Source organism: Drosophila nasuta, chromosome 2L, assembly GCF_023558535.2.
Source record: "Drosophila nasuta strain 15112-1781.00 chromosome 2L, ASM2355853v1, whole genome shotgun sequence".
Classification (NCBI taxonomy): domain Eukaryota; kingdom Metazoa; phylum Arthropoda; class Insecta; order Diptera; family Drosophilidae; genus Drosophila; species Drosophila nasuta.
In genome coordinates, this window is record NC_083455.1 from 11,416,580 (window position 1) to 11,441,320 (window position 24,741).

General features: G+C 40.1%; 5 protein-coding genes across 5 annotated transcripts; 2 read left to right on the forward strand and 3 right to left on the reverse strand.

Moving 5' to 3' along the window:
• Positions 1 to 5,751: 5,751 nt before the first annotated feature.
• On the reverse strand, positions 5,752 to 7,030 carry LOC132798813 (sperm-specific protein Don juan-like). The gene has a single exon (XM_060810799.1). The coding sequence runs from the start codon at positions 6,932 to 6,934 to the stop codon at positions 6,014 to 6,016; it is 921 nt and encodes a 306-aa protein (XP_060666782.1). The 5' UTR covers positions 6,935 to 7,030; the 3' UTR covers positions 5,752 to 6,013.
• A 2,226-nt stretch (positions 7,031 to 9,256) lies between these two features.
• Positions 9,257 to 12,000, reverse strand: LOC132792897 (probable basic-leucine zipper transcription factor Q). The gene is made up of 2 exons (XM_060802429.1): positions 11,851 to 12,000; positions 9,257 to 11,093 (listed from the first exon to the last, which is right to left on the reverse strand). The coding sequence occupies exons 1-2, from the start codon at positions 11,857 to 11,859 to the stop codon at positions 9,657 to 9,659; spliced, it is 1,446 nt and encodes a 481-aa protein (XP_060658412.1). The 5' UTR covers positions 11,860 to 12,000; the 3' UTR covers positions 9,257 to 9,656.
• A 1,188-nt stretch (positions 12,001 to 13,188) lies between these two features.
• Positions 13,189 to 16,204, forward strand: LOC132798509 (nuclear pore complex protein Nup93-1-like). The gene is made up of 3 exons (XM_060810389.1): positions 13,189 to 14,421; positions 14,481 to 15,091; positions 15,359 to 16,204. The coding sequence occupies exons 1-3, from the start codon at positions 13,300 to 13,302 to the stop codon at positions 16,014 to 16,016; spliced, it is 2,391 nt and encodes a 796-aa protein (XP_060666372.1). The 5' UTR covers positions 13,189 to 13,299; the 3' UTR covers positions 16,017 to 16,204.
• Positions 16,205 to 21,115: 4,911 nt separating this feature from the next.
• On the forward strand, positions 21,116 to 21,794 carry LOC132798567 (uncharacterized). Its single transcript, XM_060810476.1, has 2 exons — positions 21,116 to 21,186; positions 21,250 to 21,794. Exons 1-2 carry the CDS (start codon positions 21,124 to 21,126, stop codon positions 21,751 to 21,753), a joined length of 567 nt encoding a protein of 188 aa, XP_060666459.1. The 5' UTR covers positions 21,116 to 21,123; the 3' UTR covers positions 21,754 to 21,794.
• Positions 21,795 to 22,775: 981 nt separating this feature from the next.
• On the reverse strand, positions 22,776 to 24,104 carry LOC132786078 (odorant receptor 33c-like). The gene is made up of 2 exons (XM_060792471.1): positions 23,371 to 24,104; positions 22,776 to 23,193 (listed from the first exon to the last, which is right to left on the reverse strand). Exons 1-2 carry the CDS (start codon positions 24,102 to 24,104, stop codon positions 22,776 to 22,778), a joined length of 1,152 nt encoding a protein of 383 aa, XP_060648454.1.
• Between the last annotated feature and the right edge of the window lie 637 nt (positions 24,105 to 24,741).

Consider the following 24,741-nt stretch of genomic DNA (forward strand, 5'->3'; position numbering starts at 1 on the left):
TCTTTCGCTGCTCATTTTCTTGAATTTTTTTAACCCAAATTGAATTGTAATTTTATGCAGCACGCAGCAGCCACAAAATGATTTTTCACAGCGAATTATGCGGCCAACCGCAGCGACCCAGACACTTCAGCCCCAAAGCTTTATATTATATGTAGAGAGAGGGAGATATCAACATGATAGCACATGCAATATTCAGGTGGGAACTTGTATTTCCCACGCACATTGTCTCCCCCATCCCCTGTGATACCCGCAGCTTTCAACACCCTCCCCCTTGAAAGCGTCGCCTCTTCCTGCCATCAATGGAAATGAACAACTTCCGCGAAGCGCGCCGCAAAAAGAGAGAAAAAAACAAACACAAAAATTTGCGTTTTTGATTAAATCGTGGGATAGATCAAAAAGCGCGAGGTTACCTTATCAGGCACTAAAAAAAAGAGAAGCCAAGCACACAGGTGCGCAGTGTATCCCACAACGTGGGATAGATGTGAACAGTAGTCTAATAAAATAAAATGTGGATCCTCTGGCTTCTGGCCTGGCAGAGAACAAGTTCATTTGAGTAGTTGTTTTTATTTTGTTTTTTGCAGGTAAATAACTTTTGAAGTGTCTTTCCCAGATCAAAGCAGCCAGTCAGCCAAGCCAGCGTTGCCATATCGGGCAAACACGTGGGATAGATCTCTCGACGAGGCTACTTCAAGTACTCACTCTGCTCTCTCTCTCTTTCTCTCGCTCAGGTAAGTTAAGGTTGCCAACCAACCAGTTCTAAGTTCTCAGCCAAAAAAAAAACAGTGAACAAAAAAATGTGGTAGCTTTATTGGTCTGCATCTCGGCACAGTTAATGGCACTGGAAGAATTCACGGGGTTTTTATAACACACCCGTGATCTCTTAGTGGCATCTATGGTGCGGGATATTGCGTATACACAGACCTCCCAACAAAAAAAAAAAAAAACAAAATAACGAAAAACGAAAATAAAAAAAGCAGAAAAACTTCCTCCTCAGTGCTGAACATTGAGTACGTTAATTGTGTTAATTGAGTCGTAAAAAACTGTGAAATGTTTTCTAATTTTTGTGCGTGATTTGAAATGAAATCTGAGCAGCTTTTTTGTTGGTGTGTTGTTGTCAGTTGGCAACCGCTTTAAATTGCAATAAATTGGTTGGGCAGCAAACAGCAAATATCGTGATAGCCTGGCCTGGAGACCAGCAATTGTGGGAAATTAATTATTGTTGTGCCTTTGCGCCTGCTGGTGTTGTTGTTTTGTTGTGGTCAGTGGTGTTGCGCTTGGCGCTCATTAGCACCTTAAGCCAACAATCTAATTCATAAATACCGATTGTAAAAACATCAAACTTTCAAAATAAAAACCTTTAAGAACCTTAGAGCATTTCGTTATGTTTTTTTTTGGACTCGAGGCTGAGAATCATCTGAGCGCCGGACGTGGCAGGCAGCCTTGAAAAATCACCTTTCACACTGGCCACAGTTGGACAGAGGCATTGCTACAATTAACAGTTCAATGAACTTGAAGCTAAGCGCGCCAGAAAGCGGATGGAACAGTGGCAACAACAATCGCTTGGAGTGAGAACACAGAATACAACACAACACAAAAAAAGTACGAGAGCTAGGCCCGAACCATGGATAATAGCCCAATGGAGCTGTTGGGCATGCTACAAAAACACAAAAAAAGAAGAAGGGTAAAAAAAAAAACAATAACAACAACAACAATCAACAGAGAGCGGGAGCTAAAAAAAAGATAATTAACTTTTTTTTTCTTTTGTACTAAGTATGCCAACTGCACAGAGAGACGTACTTCGTCAACAAGTTGAAACTTGGAAACTCGGAATTACAGCACGCTAGAAATGCCGGCATGTGAGCCAAGTTTGTGTTGTTGTGTGAGAGAGTTTCACTCTGCGTGTCCAGGGTTTCCCTATTAGCCTGTTTCCCTCTACTGGGTGCTGCCCTGACTCTCTAGTCTCTCTCTTGCGACTGTCAACTGAACGCTTCAATGATTTTATGCATAAATTTCGTTTGCAAATTTCAGCGCAGACACCTTGCTTCTATAAAAGCTAAAAATTCCTGCACGAGCTGATGATGATGATGACAACTCCAGCAACTCCAACTTCAACTCCAACTCCAAGAAGACGTTCCACGTTCCAGTTGGCTAACCTCGGAAGTGCAGGCAACGAATGCTTCCTGTGTCTCGCCATCAGCAGCAACAGCAGATTGCATTAATTTATGAGAGACACCTTCTCGTCCACAACATATCAATTGTCTTTTACTGCCTTCAGCCAAATTGCAAGCACAATGTATTCTCGGGAAGTTATTAGGGTTTCCTAAGAGACAGCTAATAGCCTTATTCATTAGTGCGAAGCTTAGATAATAACTAAGCAGAGGAAACCATGCTTATTAAATAAATTGTTGGAATTCAACAACATCAAGTTGGTTTTAGAAATCTTGGGATTCTTGGGACTCTTAAGGCGGCTTAACAGCTCATTATCTGGTGGAAAATTTTTGTTGAGAAACATAAATTGTATAAGCCATTATAGGGGAATATATTAAAGTTGAATTGTTACTTTAAGAGTACTCAGTTGAACTTTGTAAGTTTAAGTTGTAAATCGCTGTGTATACTCATAGAGATGTCACAAATGAATACATTCCTTACTATATTCTATGATAAATTGTAAATATTTCTTCTGCCAAGAAAAAAAATCACAAGCATATTGGAATCCTATTAAAAATAAATATATAAGAATTGAAAAATGTTTTTTTAAATTAGTAAAATTGAAACTTCTAAAAAATAGACTTCTGTAGTTTTAAAAATAAAAAGCAAGAATATCTGTGAATATTTGCAATATGAAGCTTTATCCAAATCTTTCTATCTGTGGGCAATTGGGGAACTTGTAAATGGAATTCTGGACATTAAATTGTTTTGCAAATTGTAAAAGAAAATAAAACAAATTCAAAACAAAGTCTTAAACATATTGTAAACTGTGTAAATATCTAAATTCGAAAATGAAGAGCATAATTTAAAAAATGAAAAGTTACTTAGAAAGATTTAGTTGTAGTTTGAGTCAAAGCATATGAAATCGTAACTCAGAAGTATTACATATACAAATAAAAATATTCTAGTATTTAAATAATTACATTTTTACGATTAAAATGAATCATTAAATAATTAATAATCAATAAAACTTTAATTCGAATAAATAAAGCAGATAACTAGCTACCAAATTGGCTCATGAAATGGTTCCAAATGTCCAAGTTATTTGCCACAGCTATTTTGCGCCATGAAAATCCCACCAAATTGAATGGAAGGCAAACAAATTTTGCATAATTCAATGCACACGCGCTTGAATTCAACGATTTTCCAATTTTCCCGGGCCAATGTGGCGACACAAATGGTCAGAGAGTCAGAGAGGAGAGGGCGACAGACACAGACAGCAACCGAGACAGACCGAGTGCAACATGCTGGGGCAACTTGTTGCCGGTACGATTTAAGCCATTAAATGACGACAGTCCAAATTGCTAGGCAAATGCATTTCGCCTGCTGTTACTTGTTGTTGTTGTTGTTGTTGTTAGTGTCACAGGGCGCGCTTTGGAAAATTTGGAAAATTGCCTTTAATCAGAGCGAAAATGAGTTGGCTAATTTGTATGGCCAATGGGGGCCAAACGAAGTTTAAAAACTTTGTACTAGCTCCAATTCCAATTTCAAGTCTCCCCCCCCGAAAAATAATCTGTGCTCAATTTTCTGTGGGAATTGTGGCAATTGAACTGAGCCAAGTTAAGTTGAGTTGAGTTGAGAGAGCTCTTGGCCATTTGAAAATTGCGCTCTAGTTGCATATCACTGACTGACTTGTCTTGTGTTGTGAGTTGTGTCTTGTCGTGGATTGTTTTAAGTGTGTGTGGGTGGCGGCACTTCTGCTTCGAGTTTCGACGAAAAAAAAGGGGACGCACAGCTGTGCGTTTGTGTTGGGAGTTTTTCATTTGTGGAATGCGGCGCCATTTGCCATGAGAATTGCGGCAGTTCACACAGTTGGCGAGCGGATTGCACTCTGATTGACTTCCTAGCTGCATTTTATACTAAATTATGCAAATTACCGCGGGACAACAAAATGAAAGAGATGGCCACAGATAAACAGACAGAGAAAGAGATAGAGAGAGAGAGAGAGAGCGAGATACAGCAGCCTAGCACGCTTCGTTTTTGATCTATGAGCTGCGATTACGAGGCGGCAAACAAAAAATAAAAAAAAGGCAGTCAGCAAAGAAAAGAAATAATACTTAAGCGCATCTAAAAGCTGCACAAATAAAGCGCAGCTAAACTGTTGCTGATGCTGATGCCAAGTGCAAAGCGGCAGCTGCTGCTGCTGACGATGCTGCTGGGAAACCTGCCGCCAGCAGTTCAGCTTTGCAAATGATGATGAGGCACAACCGTAGCACACAGCCTAAGCAACAATGCACAATGCAACACGGCAAATTGTACAGATAAAGAGAGAGAGAGAGAGAGAGAGAGAAAAAGAGAGACTGCATGCATGACAAGCGACAAGTTGTCGTTAGGCCCAAAATTAGAGGCATTTACATGACCGCCAGACAGTCCCTAGGCTCGACAGAAAGAGACAGCGAGTTAGATAGAGAGAGCGAGAGAGATTATACTGTGTGCTGTGTGTAAACATTTGAATGCATCAATGCAGCTGGTCAAGATCTGCACTGGCCGCAGTCTGGACCTCTGCGACTGCATCTGCTAACTTTGCACTGTGCAAATATTTTAGCAGCAATTTTCAGCTTAAATGCCTCTAAAAAGAGCTTCACAGTCTTGGATACATCTTCGAGAGCATGCAGCTCGGTTTTGTAGACTCAAGTCAACCTTTTGCTGCATATCGCATTCTAAAGAGTTGGTATAAATAAGGCATAAATGCATGCATACAAATACTTTATACTCAACTGAGCTGAGGTATGCAGAAAATTCAATAGGATTACAATATAGTAAATCATTCAACTTGTTAAATTAGGAAATTCAATTCATTTATAATAATGCTATTTGTGTTTATTGCACGCCAGAACTAAATTACCTTATTTTAGCTTTCGACTTAACGACAGCCTTCAATTATTATGATCGAATTGTTAGTACAGACTTTAATATAAAAACAATAACTCTCCAATTTTTGTCAACTTTAGAAACTTATTATCATAAATTTTAATAAACAATATTTGTGAAATAAATCTGATGAATAAATTCTAGCTCATTGATTGCCTATTAATTCTGTGTGCTGTAAGATGTTGAACTGTTTTTCAAGCAGTTAGTAAAAAAATAAATTACAAATTTCCAGTTAACTACGCTAGCTGCCCTTTCTTTCTCTCTTTTTATTATCTCTGTTCCCTCTCTCGCAGACTGCCATTGGGGATTGCGGGTTTTCCAGGTATAATCGACTAATTAGCAAGCAAAAAACACGTGATGACTCTCGCTATCGGTTCACAGAGATCAATCGAGCAGCAACAGTATTCAGCACTCAACAATGACTGCATGCAAAATCAATGACGCTACCATATAGCAAATATATTCCTATGCGAATATCTAAATTTATCCATTCATCTACCCCAGACCTCAAAACACCGCTTATTCACATATTACGTTCGTTTCGTTTCGTTTTATATTTGTTTTGTTTTGTTTTGTGTGCTTTGAGGTGTTGGTTGGTTAAGTTTGACCCTGAAATTGTGCAGCAACCCCGTTGTGAGTTTCCGTTATGGCGCTGTAAGGCGTATCAATTGATTGTATGCGAAATTCTACTATGAATTTATTAACAATTCAAATTGCAACTTGAAAAGAAACGCACAGCAAAATAACAATCAAAGGCCAAGCAATAAACAAAAGAGATTGGACCAGCACAGTTTCACAGCAACTGTGGGTGGTTGTTGGCTTCGCTTAGCCATCGCTGCAAGAGCTCTTACAGTTGGCGAGTCACTGTGCGGTTTGTGGCTTTGCTAAGTTGGTTTTGTTACGTGTTTGCCTTTTCTTTGCTTCACTTTTCTGTTTACTTCTTATTTTTATCCGTCTTTTCGCATTTATCTGACTTTTTCTCATCCTTCTTATCAGATTTCTCATTTTTACATTGATCGTCTTTTGCTTGGGACTTTGCAATTTTCTCTTCCACGTCTTTTACTTTTTCTTTTAACTCTTCAGCTTTTGTATTCAGTTTACTCAAGTTTTTGCATTCCTTTTCCAGCTCAGCCAGCGTTTCCTTTATCACCTTCTCTTTGCATTCCCCAGCCGCTGCGCTTTTCTCCATCTTTTTCACACATTCTTCCATAATTTCTTTAGCCCCCTTCTCGATTGTCTTTTCAATTTTCGATTTACTCTTGCTGTCTTGAAGTTTTTTCTTTTCGATTTCTTCACACTTCTGCACTTCACGAATTTCTTCCTGTTTCTTCTCCGTAGCCACACACCAGGTCTTTAGCTTATTTTTTTCCCTATCCTTTTCCGCATCCTTCGCTTGAGCTTGCAGCGTCTCATTACACTCTGCCTCCTGCGCCATCATCGCTTCGATGCTGTCATCAGGACATTCATCTTCGTCATCCTCCCCCATATTGGCCTGGACTCCTCCGTTTACTCGTCGTTCATCACGCAGTTCCATTGATTGATTCTGCAACTCCACGTAGCTGAAGCGATGATATCCAAAATATTGCGGATTCTTGTACTCCTTCGACATTCCAGCTCCAGGGCCAAGCACTTCATCGGGTGATTGAAATTGCCGAAATGCTTCGGGTCTCACAAAGTCAGCTAGCTCGATGTCTTCATGGTCAACACTCTGCGGTTGGTAACCTACATCTGGTGGATCCTTGGGTGGACGCGGTGTATTAAACGCCTTGCTGCTCAGCCGCTTCAAGTAGAGATACTGTGGGCATTTTGCGCTGACTTTAGGTAGCCGAACAGATCGCAAAAGTAGCTTGAACATCTTAACAATGCGATAATAAAACTTGTCAGTTGCGTTTCAAGTTACATTACATGTATTACTTGCTGAAGAAGCTTATGTCAAAGTGTACTGAGATTGAAAAAAAATTTAAAATAAAAACGAAATGAATTTTCTTAGGTAACTTTCATTTCTATGTGAAAACGAGTAACATATAATACGTGTAGTCTGTTGCTATAATATTTAACTTTTGTGGGAGAGGGAAATATCCCGATTTGTGAGTCTGAGACTCTCTGAGATTTTACCCATACTACTACAAGCATTCATCACTGTTCGTTTACTTTGTGAGAGGCTGAGAAATGGAGAGCACTTCCTTTTGGTATCTTCCTCTTTAGCTGTAGTTCCGCACACATGCTTCACACATTCATCATGGTTCCGTGTATCGAAACAGAGATGTTTGGCAACTGGCAACTGGCATTTCCGTTTCCGTTTTGTTTTCCTAGCTCTGTTCGCAATGTGCGGGCGTGCGCCACCTGAACGCAGGTTTTTTTGCCAAGTTTTAACACAACAGCTGCCGCAGACAACGCAACAAGGTCAATAGACTTTTGGCCAGAACGCAGAGGAAGTGGCAAAGTCAAGTGAGGTCTTAGCAGTTTGCTTTGCTTTCGCTGCAATCTGATCCCCGTCTTTTTCTCTCTGTGACAATGACATTTGCAGCACTCGCAAAGCAGTGCTGTAGTTTTCCATGCGCTTGTCAGTCAATTGTTAACTGCCAGCGCCCAAGGCGAGTTGCAGCTGCACTTTTGATGAACTTTTAAGTGATTTCTTTCAGCCAGAGTTTACGAGTTTTTCTCCTGGACTACCCAGCCGGCATCTTCAAGCAGCCATCTGGCATCTGCCATCTACCAACTGACATCGGCCAGCTCAAACTGCTGTCATGCCCTTTTATCTGCCGGCGCCAAAGTCAAAAAAAGCTGTCGAGCTTTAAGCGACTTTTCAAATAGTTGAGCGGAATTTTATTTTTTATTATTAAATATATTATGTATGTAGTTGCATCGCTTATGTGGCTTACCAGCTTTAACTTCGTGGCTGTAACCTTAAACTTTGTAGTAGCGGATAAATAAAGAGGGTGGCTCACAAAGTTGCAGCTAGTTAAGCAAACTATCAGATTAAAGGGAAGCCACAGATAATCACTAAACAACTAAATAATACTCTCATTTTTTTTTTACATTGCACAACTTCATTCTTTGTACTAAGCTTAGCCATAAATGTTTTTATTTCCCTAAAAAATTTCAATTAAATATAAAAGGAACTTTGAGAATTTAAGATCTTTAGACTATTTTATAAAAAGTTTTGAAAATAATACGAATATCAATAAATATGTTACAATTGTGTAATTCTCTGAATTCTCTTAATTTAGGTAAGCCATTAGTTGTTTTTCCTTAAAAATTTGTTTAATAAAATATGAAAGGAAATATGAGTATGACTATTTAATAATTCTTTAAAATCTTTTGAAAATAAGGCGAAAAATACTAAATAAATATGTAAAGCGAAATTAATTAACTTTTAGTTTAATAAACTACTTTGTTGTCATATATGACATATATGACAAGACTATAGTCTTGTCTGTGGGTCAAACTGTACTTAAAAACTTCCAAGTACCATCAAAAATTTTCCAAAAATAAATTTGAAATAAAAAAATCTTTTTTTCGGGTTTCGGTGAAAAAGTTTTCAGTGCAAAACTTGAAGACTTGCTAACTCATTTCTTTCTGTAATGTATCTGTAGAATTAGCAACTTTTGGCATAAAAATATAAAGTTATTAGGCAACCCTCTTGCGCCCCACCTGCATGGAATTTTCATTGTTTTTATAGCGTTTTAGCGTTTTGCCGTTAACAACATCATTTCGCACACAGCTCCTCCAGGTTCTCAGATTGCTCGCAGCAGGAGAAGCAGAAGCAGCATCAGCAGCGACCTCGGAGTTGACCAAGTGCAAGTTTATTTTTAAGTGTGCAACGTAAACTTTATGGTTCGGCGAGAAGGATCAACTTTGTCCTAGCTGTATCCTGCCTTCCACTTTCTGTTTTGGCTCAACGCTGTCTGCCTGTTTATTATTAAAAAAATTTGTTGCCATTTGCTGCTGTTGCTGCCCTAAAGAAAGTTGCTTCAAGGTTTATGGTCAGCTTGTGCGCACACGTGTCCAGCATTGAAGGAGGCAATCGAGAGAGAGAGAGAGAGGGGGAGGAAGCATGTGCAGTATTGGCCATGGCCAAGTGTCAAAGTCCATGAAAGGAGATTAGGGTCAACTGGCGCATAAACCACCTGTTGTTTGCCCAACCAACAATTTAATAGAGCTCTCAATTCTTTTCTACATTTTCCACACGTTCTACGTTGGCTTCACTTTATTTTATACGTTCTTCTTTTTTTTTTAGTTTTAATAATGCAATTGGCTAACTAAGATAAAAAAGTTACACAAAAAAAAACAATTAAACTTAGCTAAAATTGAGGAGAGAATTGGAATCGCAGCTTGGCGGGTTAGTTTGTTGAAAGCAGAGCAAATAGTAATAGAGTCCCGTATCCCAGTTTAAATCTAACATCAACACTTGAGAACACTTACACTGAGTGTGTGTGTTTAAGTGTCTGCGTATGTGTTAGTGTGCATGAGTGTGTCTGTGTGTGAGTGTGTGAGTGTGTGTGTCTTAAATGCTACACATAATCGTGATTCCATTTTGCCGTTCAGTTTGAAGTTGTTGCTTTGTTCTTGGCCTTTTACCACTGAGCGCGACGATTGCCATTGCGCTCAGAGCTGGAGCTGGAGATGGACTTAGAGCGAAGTTCCTCGCTATCGCGACGCTGCTCTTCGCTGCGACGGCTCTCGTTATCCTCCAGCCTGTCCAGCTGCCACAGCTCATTGTCCAACAGCCGACGTCCCTGGCTCCAGCTGATGGCGGCGCCAGCGCGAGCTGCGTTGCCATTGAGACGCGTCGAGATCAAGCCATTCAGATTGCCCGATTCCAGGAGCAGAGGAGCACTGATGAGCTGCGCTTGCACCGAAGCACTGGAGGGTTGAGCAAGAATCAAGCTGGGCTGAGCAGTGCGTTCGATGGAGAGACGAGCGCTGGGCAGTTGACGCCAGGCATCCAAATCGCGTTCGCGGCTCAAGAGTGAGGTAGTTGTGCTGGCAGCGGGCAGGCGAGAGATCAAGGTGGGTGGATGCGAGACAACGCTGGCCTGCACGCTCTGGCCAATCAGCTGGGCGGCATTGGGCAGCAGAAGCGTTTGCTGCTCGTTCAGACGCTCCAACAGACGCTGTCCTTGGCTCTGGCTCTGACGCTGACGCTGCTCCTGTTCCCTCTGCTGCTGTTGCTGCTGCTGACGACGCTGTTCCTGATCACGTTCACGCTGTTCACGTTCGCGCTGTTCACGCTCGCGTTGCTCCTGCAGACGTTGGAGTTCACGCAGCTGCTGCTCCTGCTGTTGACGCTGTTGCTCCTGCTGTTGACGCAGCTGTGCGGTTTGCTGCACCTGCTGCTGGAACTGCTCCATCAGTTGCTGGGCCTGCAGGCGTGCCTGGTTCTCGGACTCGCGACGAGCTTGGGCCTCCAGCTGCAGCTGCGATTGTTGCTGGGCATCGGCAATGGCTTGAGCTTCGGCCATGGCTTGGGCGGTCAAACGGGATTGCAGTTCCTCAATGCTGTTGTAGCGCGATGATGAAGAAGTTGCTGACGAGGAAGAAGACGCAGACGAAGACGAGGAGGAGGCGGAGGCAGACGAGGAGGCAAGACGTTCATCGAGACGCTGCTTGGAGACAATGGCATTGAAGCCGCTGGCATCATCAGCCGTGTAGTCGACAATGCGGCGCGTGCCATCGGGTTCAATGAGCGAATATTGTCCCTTGACCAAATCGCCATCACGTTTCTCTTCCTGTCGCTTATCATCACCGGTCAGCGAGTCACGCACATCGTAGGCAAATGTGTACTGTGGCCGGCTATCATAATCCTCGCTTGAGTTGGGCAAGATGGTTGTGGCCTCATCCAAGTTGGCATCATCGTTGTTCAGCTCGGCGCGCAATTGCTGCTCGTTGTTGCCATTGTTGCTACGTTGAAGTTGCGAGGACTTGGCCAGCTGGCTCAGTTCGAGGGGTCGCAGGAAGGAGGCGTTGGCCACATTGCAGGTCAGCAGGCTCAGGCACAGCAACAGGCAAGTCTGGGTACATAGAATAGAAGATGCTTTTAAAAAACTAAGGCCTGCAAAACTTGAGCAGCAGCATAAATCAAATTGAACCAATTGGCTGTTGGCATCATAAATTTGCCGTTCACTTTTATATTTTTTTTAGCTCAGCCTAAATGAATGAGACTCCTGCTAGCTGTGAGCGGGAGAAAGTCTCGAATGAAAGCTCCTACTCTCTCACCTAATGCCTATTGACAGCATGTGGCTGGAAACTTTGTCTGTCCTCTCGGCTTTGCAAGGATTTGTGATAGAGTTTATCAACTTTGTCAAACAGTTTGAATAACAAATTTTGAAGCTTAGAATAAGCAAGCATGAAAGTTCCGCTAAGGAATTATACATTAGTTAAAAGATGTTTTAGGCGAAAGTACTGATTAAAGAATAAAGTATTTGAGTAGTTTCCTCAAGTGATATTTTTAGTTTTACTAGAGGGATACATTTGAATAGTTTTTTTAAGAATTCAAATTTTGAATGTGTTTTTTGAAAAGCTAAATATGAACATTTAGAATTTCTTGAATGAAAGTGTATTTGTATTTCATTGCGACTGTCTTAGAGTTGAGCTCTATACAAATTGTCGTAATATGTTTACGAGTTTTATCGTTTTGTATTTTTGATCATCCTGATTTATGGGCTGTCTCTCTGCCTCTGGTTCGATGCGTTTTACATGACACCGCAGGCAATCGGCCGGGTGAAAATTTATGGCCAGAATTGAATGCCTGACTGCCGTAGAACTTACCCGCTTCATGGCTGTTGACGTTAAGTATTCGACTAGTTGGCTGCTTGTTTTGTAATTTGTTTAGCTGCTGCTGATGCTGCTGATGCTTGGGATGTTTGGTTAGTTGGCTAGTTGGCAACTTGGCTTTGCTCGCTCTTTGCTTGTTGTGGCACGTTGTGCTACTGATGTCAATCCAAACAAGCATTGGCCATTTTATACTCATACCACTCGTAAGTAGTCGTCTAAGCTCAAAAATAAAGGGCCATCGCCCAGAACCAGACCACACTTGATATGCGTTTGAGGCTTTCAAATTTGTTTAGTTAAAGTTACAAATGACCTTCGGGTGATACGCCTGCCTGGTCAGCCACTGGTCTAAGCTGCAGCACAGCATTCACTTTCGAGCAGGTGCCGCACAGAAGAAGAACGTGGTGGTCGACTAAAATGTCACAGCAAACATTGCGTACGGAAATTGGAAATAGGACAGACGAGTGCACACACTAAAACCCAAGGGGGATCTGAGCAGAAACAAATTGCAAATTTTGTAATTTCAAGGCATGGCAGCTCCAATTGCAAATGGGAGCAGCAGACGCAAAAGACAACAAACAGTTCATGCTTATGTTGATGCCTCAACAAACTGAAATCGGATAGGCCTCTAGTGTGTGTTCAAGTCTAAAGCTGGTGACAATTTTCCGACTCTTGCTGCTGGTTTTTGCATCTTAATAATGCAATTGCGGCCAGCATGTGGAAAACTATATCAAAATAATGAACTCGGCACAAAATAGTATATGTTTTTAATGTGTTCAGTGATTTCAACCACAAGCCAAACACAAAATATAAGAGGGAACAAAGTATTTGAATCACATGCTAATTGCCAGTTGGGCAAAGAATTCTGTAGTTCATTATGAATATGAGAACAAGCTTATTAAAAATAAAAAGTATGCAGAAAACTTAAGAAATATTCTTATGGTGAGCACAAGGTTTTGAAAAATTATATTCTAATTTATTTTTCATGAAATTTATAACTGTAAAAATATAAAAGAAAAAAATAATAATAAATTACATTCGAGTGCGCTCGACTGACAGATACCAGCTATCCATTTTTAATGAAAGCAAAAATATACCAAATTACCACAATTATACCACAAACATACTAAAATTATACCAAAGACTATATTTGATATATTTATATAGTATTATTTACAAAATACCATAAAACAACTAAGATCCATATTTACACAAAATCAAAAATTCTCTCAAGTTTTTATTTTTTCTCTCAGTTGGTCTACAAAAAAAGCTTAGTTTGACAAAAGTCATCGTCTACTCTAATCATATATTGAAGTTCATATAAAAAAGTAAGCATAGAATTTAGTCTGACATAAAAAAACAGACATTTGTCAACAGCAAAGGCAGAAAAATAATAAATTATTAAAAAATAATAAAGAAAACCATAATTAGCAAATAAAATCTAGTATGAATCCTAGTTTGAGTGAATTGCTAGAGAGGGCAAAATGTCTGGTGAATCAGACCACAACAACAACAACAGCTCAGTTGCCTGTGGAGCTCACGCTCCCCGAAGTGCTGCAGAAGGCGGATGAGATGCATACACGTCTCGCTGGGCAGTCGATGGATAGTCAGCGAACAATTCAAATGTTCAGCCAGAATGGCATCGATATGCCGAAGATGACGCGAAAAGTGCAGAATTTGCAGTGTATGATTTTTGAACCAGATGAAATGCCCGATACAGATGTGCCCGGCTTACTCCAGCGTATGCAGCAGAAATCAATTATTGATATCATTGAGGAGACCAATGCAAACGTATTCAAGACGATCGAGAAACGACGCTGGCAATGGCAATTTCAAGAGTGGGAGGATGAGAAGCAGCGTTTGTTCAATGAGTTTGAGCAAAGCGATACAAAACCAGCAGCTGTAGCCATGTCGAATGCTGCCACTTCTTCGCTTAATCGCGTCAAGCAGCTGTATGCCCAGGAAATCATAAGCTACAACGAATGCCAGCAGCGACGTGTAAGTCTGCTCAGCACATTCACACAGATCGCCCAGCAGCAACTCCACGATGAGCAGGTCACAATGATGTGGGAAGTGCTGGAGCATATGGCGAAGGAGTCGTCAAGCTGTATCAAGGCTCGCCAGCAGTCGCCGCAGTTTGCGCAGCAGGCGCTTCTTTATGTGGAACAGGGCTATAGACAATATATTCGTGGCATTTTAAAACGTTCGGGAATCGGGTTTAAATGCGGCGGCATTCCCAGTGTCTACCATAAGGTTAAGATGTTTGTGTGTATCAAATTGAAGGAGTGGCAATCGTTAATCGATTTCGTTGACGTTGTGCGGCGTCGCCCGCTGTGGCCGCTTGTCTTCTATAGCTTACGCTGTGGTCATCTGCCATCGGCTGTGCAGTTTCTCAAGGATTGGGATGATCCGCAGCCCGAACTACGCGAGCTGCTGGAGTTGATGCATCAAATTAAGGCTGATCCAAAGCTGGGCAAGCTGAATTCGCACTACGATCGCTTGAAGTTGCGTCTCAGTAACGAGTACAAGGAAAGATTAAGCCAGAGCAGCGATCCCTTCTTAAAGGCAGTACGTATCAGTTGCTCTAAATCCGTATTTATTATATATGCAGCTATTCATTTTCTAAGGTATTTGCCATTGTCTTGGACTGCGATCCCGTCAATCTTCATGGTCAAGTGCTTCAGAGCCTGGATGACTTGGTCTGGGCACAGTTAATGCTGCGACGCGATTTGCAGACGCCACTTGGCATCTCTGATGTAGAGGGAATGATGCACTACGCCTATGGCAGCAATTATTTGAATATTGCTGGAACGATACCCATTTTCTTTCAGTTGCTCGTACTCACCGGACACTTTGAGGCGGCCCTTGAGTATCTCTCTCGCACTGAGGCCAATGAAGTTCATGCTGTGCACATGGCCATTGCGCTCAATGAACTCTCCTTGCTGGGTGTGGCCAGCAATGAGCTGGAGCCAATGCTGGGCAGCCACCCTGATGATGCCGCAGTTCTGTGTCGCCTAAATGTAATGCGTTTGATCATCAATTATGCGAAGCGATTCGAGGAAACGGACGTTTACGAGGCCATGAATTACTATTTTCTTTTGCGGCATTATCAGTCGATAGATGGATCCAGTCTGATGCTCAACGTCATCGGTGAATTCATGACACGCAACTTCAGACCTCAAATGCTGGACTTGATGTTTGGCAAACCGGATCCAAACGAACCTACAGTTTATGCAGGGTATGTACTTAAAATATGTTTAAGAATTGCGTTCTAATATGGCAAAATTTCATGCAATTCGAAAGTTTTTATGTCTTTAAAAAAGTTTCTATCTTGGAATCTTTTCAAGAATAACAAATCTAAAATTTTCAAAAATGTTCTTGATTTTACATCAAATTTTTTAGTTTAAGATAATCTAAATTCAAGAACAGCTAAGTTAGAATTTTCAAAATGGATTGATTTTTGATTTTCATTTTCATTTATACAATTATAAATTCCTTTCAATAGCGGCATGCTCGACCGTCTGCCCAGCACAAATTTTGACAAGAATGCCTTGGCCTCCAAACTTGCCCATGATCTGACCAAGCGTTGTAAGTATGAGGCGGCCATCGAGATGCACCTCATCACCGGACAGCTGGACAAGGCAATGGATTTGATGTGCTGCCTTTTGGCTCAAATGCTGCATATTAACTCGCCTAAAGAGAACTTACGTATGATTTTGACCAAGCTTACATATCGCCTCTATTCGGGTGGGGCGCCTTGCACTTTATTCTTGAGTTCGAATGAGATATTGGCGTTTAAGTTGCTCTCAAAGCTAATGAAGTTTTTTGATCTCTTTCATGCTGGGGATTATGATCAGGCTCTCAAAGTGCTTGACGACACCGAATTGATACCTAAAAGTTATTTGGAAGTAGACTTTTGTCTCAGCAAGGTGAAGATGCTAGGTGCAGATGCTGTCAAAGTGTTGCCCAATGTTTTGCTTTCGACAATGAAGATCTATTTTAGGCAATATAAAAAGCAAAAGTCACAGCAAAGTGGCGCAATGTTGCTGCTGCGAGAACGCGCCAAGGTATTGATAAACTTTGCAGCATATTTGCCACACCGCTTGCCACCCAACATCAATATGCGACTCGTAAAAATGGAGCTGCAAATGCAGGACAATTAGAGTGAAGAAGGAGGAGATATTTTACTGTTTTTAAAGCCAATTTGTAAGCCCAATTCAAACTAAAACAAATGTTGTTACTTTTCTGTTTTGTGGTTGATATTTTGTTGATTATAAACATTAATAAAGCGCCGTAGAGAAATCTCCCTCAGCTTAAGACTTGACATTAGTAAGCTTCGCTCTATTACAGTTTGTAGCGAGTCTTTTACGTTGTCCAAAGTCAACATGATTTAGATGCGACACTGAATGCCTGAAAGCTTTATCAGCTGTAACAACTCGGAAAGAGAACGAGGATGAGAGGCTGCGCCAACAACAATGTCAACAGCTGTAGCAACATTGCGTAGGAAAATAGAAATGACAACAACATGCGCTAGTTAAAAAAAAAAAAATAGAAAAAATCTAAAGAGAACGAAAAACCAAAAACAAAGGAAAATAACAACCAAACTGGCCAACTGGCTGGAAAGAAAAAAATTTCATGCATGACTGAAATACAAGAAGAGGCAACACCAGCAACCAGCAGCCAGCAAACGAGCAACTACCAACAACCGGCAGCATTCACATGTACACTCACAGCCACACTCACATTCACATTCACGGCATATTCACGAACAGCAGTCGCTCATCGTAGCGTGTGCTGTGTTATTCTATCTGCTGCATAGTTTTAGGCGCCACACTAAAACGCAAAAAGAAAACAGCAACAACCTGGGCAAAGCGCCAACATCGGCCGAACGAACCATGTGTCGCCATTGTTGAACGTTTTTCTATTTTTTCCTCGTCTATTTCATTTTTCTTTTTAGCTGGCTGCCGCCGGCACCGTAATTGAGTTCTGAATGGAATGAAAAGTCCTCAAATGAATTTCGAAACACTGTCACAATTTTAGAAATCCGTGGCAGCAAACCATGCATGACGATGTCTCCGCCAATTTTGTGGTGCAATAATTGCAAAATAAATTCGCCAATTTGCTTTTTGGACAAATAGGGGCAATTAGGTTACATAGTGTACATTTACATAAATTTTCATTAAATAATCAATTTTATCCAATTACCTGGTTATTTTCTTTAATAATTTTTAGCTTTTAATAGCTGGGGCATAAAATAAATAATTCACATCCACATACTACTATTGATGCTGGGAAGTTTCCGTCAGTTGGTGTGCAATTAAAGGCAGATTCATGAATAATGAATCGCAATTACAATTTTCACTTTACAATTTGCAATTGGCACACAAGCACATTTGCCCCATTTGCCAAGGTAAATAAAGTAAACAAATTGAAATACGACTGCTGGTGTTGCATAGCGACTATCAAATATACTTTATGTAGAGGCTATTTGCAATTAAAATAAATTAAACCATTTGCAATTAGGGTAAATGTGTAGTGAGTGACTTTATGTTTACTTCATAAATACGTCAATCTGTGATTACATACATAAATTTTTGTAAGAATATTTCTACTAAAATGAGAAATGTATTTAAAAATCAAGTATCCGGCAAGCAGTGTAACCGAACACATGTATACACTGCTTGGCGTAATAATTAGCATTGCACTGCTTGTAGTGATAATTAGTATCGCACTGCTTACACTAGGCAATTATCAATTCGAATATCTTAGTTAATTTGTTTACAATTAAGCTCTTCTGCCCGGAGAAAACTATACAAATTACTAAAAGTTAAACAAATGTTTGGCTCTTGCAGTAAACAAGTGATTGTATACAAAATGTAAAGTAATTCTAAAAGCAATTGACATTTTTTTATTCTAGATTGAAATCATTTTCTCTATGCTTCTTGACGACTTTTACGTATTTTTCACATTTCTCCCCAAAGTCATAAAAAGAACTGAGCTTCATCGCAGTCAGCGCAGCGTTGGGTTCATCTAGCAAATTCTAGTTTATATTTCATTATGCGCTTAATGCGCCCGTAGATAATACACTCGGTCAGCCCCCGTTGGCAAATGTTGTTGCCTGACTACTTTTAATGCGCCACTTTGATTTGTATAAGTATCTGTTGTCCGCTGTTTACAAAAGTGAAATATGCCAAACAAACAAAGTATAATATGAAATGCAGCTGGGATAAAGAGATTTTGGTCTGGTCAAAACAGGGGTTCGATTCTATGAGCTTGCTTCCCTGGGGGTATTAACGTTTTACAATTTCGCAAACAATTTTGAAGCAAAGTGAAAGCAATTCAATCTGTGGCTTGCTGGTAACTAGTATTTTGCTGCTACTGTTTGTTTGTTGCTACTATTTTTGATGATGGTTCTGTGGTTGCCCAGCGGTTTGGGTGTTGTCACATCTTTTCGCTGCAGCACTGATTGAGTTGGGCTGCGTTGCGCTATTTGACAGTTATAACTCGCAGCAGTGAAGATAGTTGAGTTAGACAGTCAGCCAGTCATCCAGTCATCCAGTCAGTCCGTTAGTCAGTTGACCCAAGTTGACTGTTTCAATTTATTTTTTCATATTTATGTGTTTGGCGCTTTGGCGCTTGGTGTTTGTGTTTGTGCTGTGTTTGTTTTGTTTTAGTTTTCTATTTGGCTATGAAATCCCCGTTCGCATCGCGTTCAAAATGCCAAAAGTTAAAATAAACACAGAAAGATAACGAGAGTGAGAGCGATGGAGATAGGAAGAGAAGCAGACAGTCAGGACATGGGACAGGAAGCACTTGCAAAAGTATGCCAACAATATTTTTGCCGTTTGTGTGCTTTGTGCTATTGAAAAAGGAAATGAATAGCAGGAGGCAGAAAAGTTAAATCACCTCGAGCACTGGGCGTGCCGCAGCCACTGTATGCTTTAGGGGGCGTATACGCAATATTCGCGCATAATACTTTTGCCAAAGCTCAGGCTTCAAAACTCGTCACATTTTGAGCCTGTGTCGGTTTCGGTTTCAGTGTTTGCTTTTCGTTTTCGATTCTCTACTCAACAGCAAGAACACAACAGCAAGTGCTCCTCTCTAAATGGGTTTGCATAATGCGATGTCAGCACTGTTAGAAGCACGAAATTCAAATTGCACTTATCTTCTGCTGCTGATGCTAATTTGTTTTATGCGCTTTGGGCAGCAAGTTCTTGATAAACGCAGCCTCCTGCCTTTCACTCTTCCAATCCCACCCAGTTTAATCGTTGCACATTTTATGCATTCAGGCAATCGCCATCGATATTTTTGCATTTTGAGGACACAAGTTTCTGCAATCGGCTGGAAACTAAATTTGCCACATTCACATCACATGACATCCGCTTCGCCTATAAATTTTCATTTTGTTTTCCTTCCTGCCGTTTGCTGCATTTTCATATTTTTTTCCACACAATTTTCATTTCAATTAATTTCCATGGAAAACGCATTATTTTAGATTCCATTACAAAGGAAATTACTTTATAGTTATAATTGGAATTAAGTGCGCTGCCAAAAAGAACGAATTTAGTTTGTTTTGAAGCTTAAAATATTCGAATGTATTCCGTAGAATTGCAATTTTCTATTAATTATTTGCAATCTCTATTAAAGCATATTTTTTACTAACGAAGTAAAGTACTTTTTCATTGGATTAAAATTCAATTTGCAGCTCAATTAGCTCTCAATAAAACGGCTTCAAAGTTTCAATCGTTTGAGCGTTCAATTTTTTAATTAAAATTACTTGAAGTCTGCACTTAAAAGTTTTCACAACACCAGCTGCATATGTTGAATTTTTTAAATGAAATACACGAGTTCGAGTGGGTCTGGTGGGCGTTAAATGCGAATGTGAATGAGAGTCACGTACAAAGCTTTCGGCGATAACAGCCAAACACGTCTCGCAGTCTCCGTTACAACCAAAGCCCCGCCATAAATCAGGAGCGTAAAAATCCTAACCTTGCCTAATGTCGAACCTAAGAACTGTGTGAGAATTTTAAATGAGGTTTGGGAACTTCTATTTGCTTAAAGTAATTGCAGAAAACTTATTTACTTTTCGCTGGGAATTAATTAAAATTTAATTAGAGAAGAGAGTTTTCACCCCGCTCGCAGAATATCGTAGCGTTCTGTTAACTAAGCATATAATTAAAATATTCACAAATCCTTGGCATTCAGTTGTAAACATATTATACAACACTTGGCAAGCAATTGCCAGTTCAATTGTTCAATACTATTGCGATTTTAGTGCGTATGGCAGAGCTTTACGATATTTGCGTTTTAATTACAATAACAAAAGCAACGGCTTATGGAATCATTCACAAATACAGATATCAGAATCTTCGAAAACGTAAACAATTCATTTGCTTTAATGTGCAATTTTGAATTGTTCCAATCGATTCGCATCGAAATGAAACAAAACAAAACCAAACAAATGTTTATTTGCGCATTGGGACGGGGCAATTAATGATTTTCATTTGTTACAGCGAACGAACGCTTTGTGCGGCCATTGATTGCCTCACTTTTTTTTTGGGTTGGAAAATGGGTGAAATGGCAAAAGTGTAAATTGTGTTATGAATATGTATGGCACTCGTTGGCAGGTAATTATGAAAATCAATAAGAGCAAATAGAGAGAGATGGACGAGCAGACGTCAAGAGAACATCTGCCGCAATTTGGCTTTAATTAACCTTAAGTTTCGCGAGAGTTTTATAGCGGCAACCAAATTATTTCGATTGAGTTCAACACGTCGAACACCGTTGGCACCGTCTGTGAAAAGTTGAATTGTAATTAATTACAGTCAGGGAGAAAGTACAAGAGCAATGGAAGAATTGAACCAAATATAAGTTTTCTCGAAAGGTAAATAAGGGCAAGCAGTGCACATGGCATTAACGAGTTGAACTGCTTGCTACATTAAATATGTGGACTGCTTGCCAAAGTTATTTAAAAGTGTCACCAACAAAGCTTATAAATTTTAATACTGATCAAGTGTGAATTTGTTTAAACAATGTTCCGCAGTTTGAAGGCGAATTTTCTATAAGCTTCGTTTTGCTTATCACAACATTTCATATGCTGAAACAATGACAAAAAACGTTTGTTATGTTCAGATGATCTATTTAAACAGCGAATGCATGGTAATTATAGGTTGTTAGCTTGTTAGTGAGCATGTCATGCAGCCAATGACATATTTAAAAAGGGTGAATTTAGCAGCTGCATTGTATTGTTGTTTGAGCTCAGTAACAAAAATGTTGTGGCATTTTCGCAATCTCATTGCTTTAATTTGGGTGCTATTGTATGGCAAAAGTTTGGTAAGCAGCACTCTAAACTGGAAATAACTATAATTAATTAAAATAAATTCATTTACTATGCAGAGCATCACGCAAACCTATACGTTAATTGTAGAGAAACTGAGCTTCAATTTGACTGAGGGCCAAAGGACTTTAGATGATGGATCGAATTTATTTCTGATGGGTCGCGATCGACTTGTCAATGGAACCGTGGAAATCTTAGAGGATCTCGGTCCTGACCACTTTTCAATGCATATTGCTCTCTTAAGTGATTCGTCGGGCAATGGCGAGTTTAAACCACTTCCCTACAACATTTCCACTACAGATCCGTGTACTGCGATTGTCGATTACGGTTCAATGGCGAAGCCTTCCTTAGATCCGGATAAGAACACAAATTTTCCGATCAATGGCGATGTGTGCCCAATACCAAAGGGTGTATACTATTTCAATGACATCAAAGTATCGACTGATAACTTGCCATCACATGTTCCTCGCGGATTTGTTAAGGGAGTTTTAACTTTATTTAAAGATAATGCAACCATAGGCACTTTCGAAATGGTGGCCAGAGTTGAGGATAAATACATGTAGACTAACACGTGCTTTGCTTAGAGCCTTATATAATAAATATTGTCGAGCATTCATTTTTTTTTTTGTTTTAAACATTTGCCACTCAAATGAAACTGGTCGAGTGTCATATTTAGCACGTGGCGATTTGAATTTGTCACTAATTGGTATTTAAATGACACTAATAAAATTTTTATTAGTGTCATCTAATGAATGTCGGTCAGGTGTTTATTAGGGTATGAAAAGCAGTTTATTGAATGCATTGCAAATGCAAATTTTAATTGACTTGCATACTCAAATATGAAATTAATTTCGTTTGGTTTCATTAGGTTGGCTATTTTTATTGTAAGCCATAAAGCGCTCAAACAGCTGTCGTTGGGTGGCCTTGAATATCGATTAGAGATTACCGAAATATTGCGAACTATTTAATTCACTTTCAGACAGTCAAAAGAAACACTGTTGTCAGGGCATAAAATTCGTGTCTGCCTCTGAATGTTCTTTTCATTTCAAGGTCTCGAATGTTTAATGGCCAAATCGATGGCATTGCATGCAAAGCGAGTCAGGAATAACATTGTTTTTAGATGACATAGTCAGCTTTTGGGTTTCCGCAAAAATTCTAGTGAGCAAAAAACTGTGCCACAAAACTCGCAAAAGCGAGCGCATTTTCTGCTTACTCTGCGTTCTGCCGCATGCAGACAAACCGATTCCAATTCCCAAATTCAACTTACTCAAATGCAGCTCTATCTCTTTCTCTCGCATGTTTTTTTTTTGTTCTGTTGGCCAAATGTAGTCTTAGCTGTCAGTCAAAACATGCGGCAAAAGTTCACAGCACGCGGCTCACGCTGCGTATACGTAATGCCAAGCTGAGCAACTGCGGCAGAAGGGAATGCAAAACAAAAGAAATATTGAGCAGTGTTTAAAGCAGCTAACATACACCATTTAATACCCTTTAAATTATATATTTTAAGTTTTATTTAAAACGTATTAATTATATTTATTAATTCACAATTTTCTTTGTTTTTTTTACCTATTTGACCTTTTAACTTTTATTTAGATTGCACTACAACTGCAAACAGCGAATAGGCCATCTTTACGGTGGCAAAAAAGGCATTCAGATTGAGTTCAATGAGTCCTCCAGCCATCATTGGCCGCTTCATCAGCCTCAGTGTCAACTGTGTAAAGATGAGAACATTGCGTCGATACTCAGCTGATTGCTCATACCAATTACCCGAGAAAATGGCATTGGGCAAACGTTGTGCCTCCTCAGCGAGTACACTGGCAAAATAACAGCTGGGAAACAGTTGAATGCAGACAACCATAAAGTAGACAATATTGTAAGCAACGGCAGCAATATCTTCGGCATAAAACAATACATAGATGACAATGATGCACAGATTGGTGCCGCAAAACAATAATTGCGTAAGCTGCACATAGCTGATAGTCACTCGGGTTAGCTCGTGGAGTCTAAAAGATCGAAAACAAATATTTTTTTTCACAATTAAATTCACGCGCATGTTTTCATTGAATTGATTATACTACAATACTAGTTAAATAATTATAGTTATTAGCTCGTTGGCGTGTAATTGTAATAACTGCAATTTATTTATAATTTTCCATCGTCACACTGATTTGTTGGCCTACCTCATCAACAGTATAAAGTCCTGAATGCAGGCCAGTAGTTGCTGTTGAATGCCAACGCCAGGCAATCGATGGAATCCCAATCGCGCCATCCGAATGCCAAACATATGGAGATGACCACTTACATAGCAAAGCGTCAGCGGGGTATAGATGTCGTTGATTAATCCCTGTAATCCTTCGGTTAGAATGCTGAAGAACTGATAGCCAATGGCCAAGGCATAATTAAAGTCATTGTTGTGCCAATCGAACGGGAACCACGCCAAATAGAACAACTCGTGTGTTTCGGAGAGCAGCACGGAAATCGCGATGGGCAAAAAAAATATATAGACGATGGCGAAACTGATGTAAATGCAGCGCGTAATACGATTAACTTGCCACTGCAACGTATGCTGATAGTAGTCTAGCTCCTCATCGCTCAATACGCAATCATCCAGCTGCTGCAGCAATGTGCTAATCTCCAGCATATGGGGCAAGTACCACAAGTGCATAATGTGCTTCAAGCTGCACGCAGCACAGGTTAAACTCATCGTCAGGTTCTTGAACATTTCCGCTGGCGTTGCTTGCAACAGCAGCCCGAGTAGCAGGTGCAACGGAAACATGAGCGTCACCAGCAAATGCAGCAGCAGCGTGCAGGCAAAAACCAAATGCGAACTGGAGCCCAAGAACGTTGGGGCAAGAACTCGTAAGCTGAGCCACAACGGACGATAGGCGCGAGTGCTGTCGATGTCCACGTTCATGTCCGTGCAGCGGCGATGTTGCAACGCCTTCAGCCGGACACGTTCGATGCGCGGCGGCTTTTATGCACTTGTCCCTAAGTGGCATTTAAACGGCGGCAATCAAAGATTCATTAGTGCGCCAGCAGGTGATGATTAAAAAATCGAGCCTAAGTGTAGCATGGGGTCAAGAAAGGTTATTATCTGTCACAATAACGATTTGCCCAATTCAGAATTTTTAATATATTCGTTAATTGAAAAGGAAAACTATTGGCATTTTTTTTAGGATAATCTCTGCAATTACAATTTTGATAATTTATGACAAGAGAAAGCAAAGTGCTTCACGAAAATTTGCTCAAATAGAGTCAAATACAGCCAAACAAAATGACCTAAAGAGGTACAAATGAAATCATCAATTTTCTTTAAAGAAAATTTAATTAAGTCTTCAGTTTGCTGTATGGAAGGATTGCCCAAATAGTGCCTTATAATATCAAAAAATTGTACTAATAAAAATAAAAATGAAGCCTTCAATTAGTGTCAAGAAATAGATGCTCAAATAGCGTCTAATACAATAAAAGAAAATATATTAATAATAATAAAAGTTAAGTGAGCAATCATATGAATTATTTTGCCATCTCGGGCATTAAAGTTGATGATAGCA

Bases quoted from the DNA above. Each gene is read 5' to 3' on its own strand.
- LOC132786078 (XM_060792471.1), bottom strand. From the start codon at position 24,104: ATGAACGTGGACATCGACAGCACTCGCGCCTATCGTCCGTTGTGGCTC. The intron at 23,194-23,370 runs GTAGGCCAACAA...TCGATCTTTTAG, and splicing joins GACTTTATACTGTTGATGAG to ACTCCACGAGCTAACCCGAG.
- LOC132798813 (XM_060810799.1), bottom strand. From the start codon at position 6,934: ATGTTCAAGCTACTTTTGCGATCTGTTCGGCTACCTAAAGTCAGCGCA.
- LOC132798509 (XM_060810389.1), top strand. From the start codon at position 13,300: ATGAATCCTAGTTTGAGTGAATTGCTAGAGAGGGCAAAATGTCTGGTG. The intron at 14,422-14,480 runs GTACGTATCAGT...TCATTTTCTAAG, and splicing joins GCGATCCCTTCTTAAAGGCA to GTATTTGCCATTGTCTTGGA. The intron at 15,092-15,358 runs GTATGTACTTAA...TCCTTTCAATAG, and splicing joins GAACCTACAGTTTATGCAGG to CGGCATGCTCGACCGTCTGC.
- LOC132798567 (XM_060810476.1), top strand. From the start codon at position 21,124: ATGTTGTGGCATTTTCGCAATCTCATTGCTTTAATTTGGGTGCTATTG. The intron at 21,187-21,249 runs GTAAGCAGCACT...TTTACTATGCAG, and splicing joins TATTGTATGGCAAAAGTTTG to AGCATCACGCAAACCTATAC.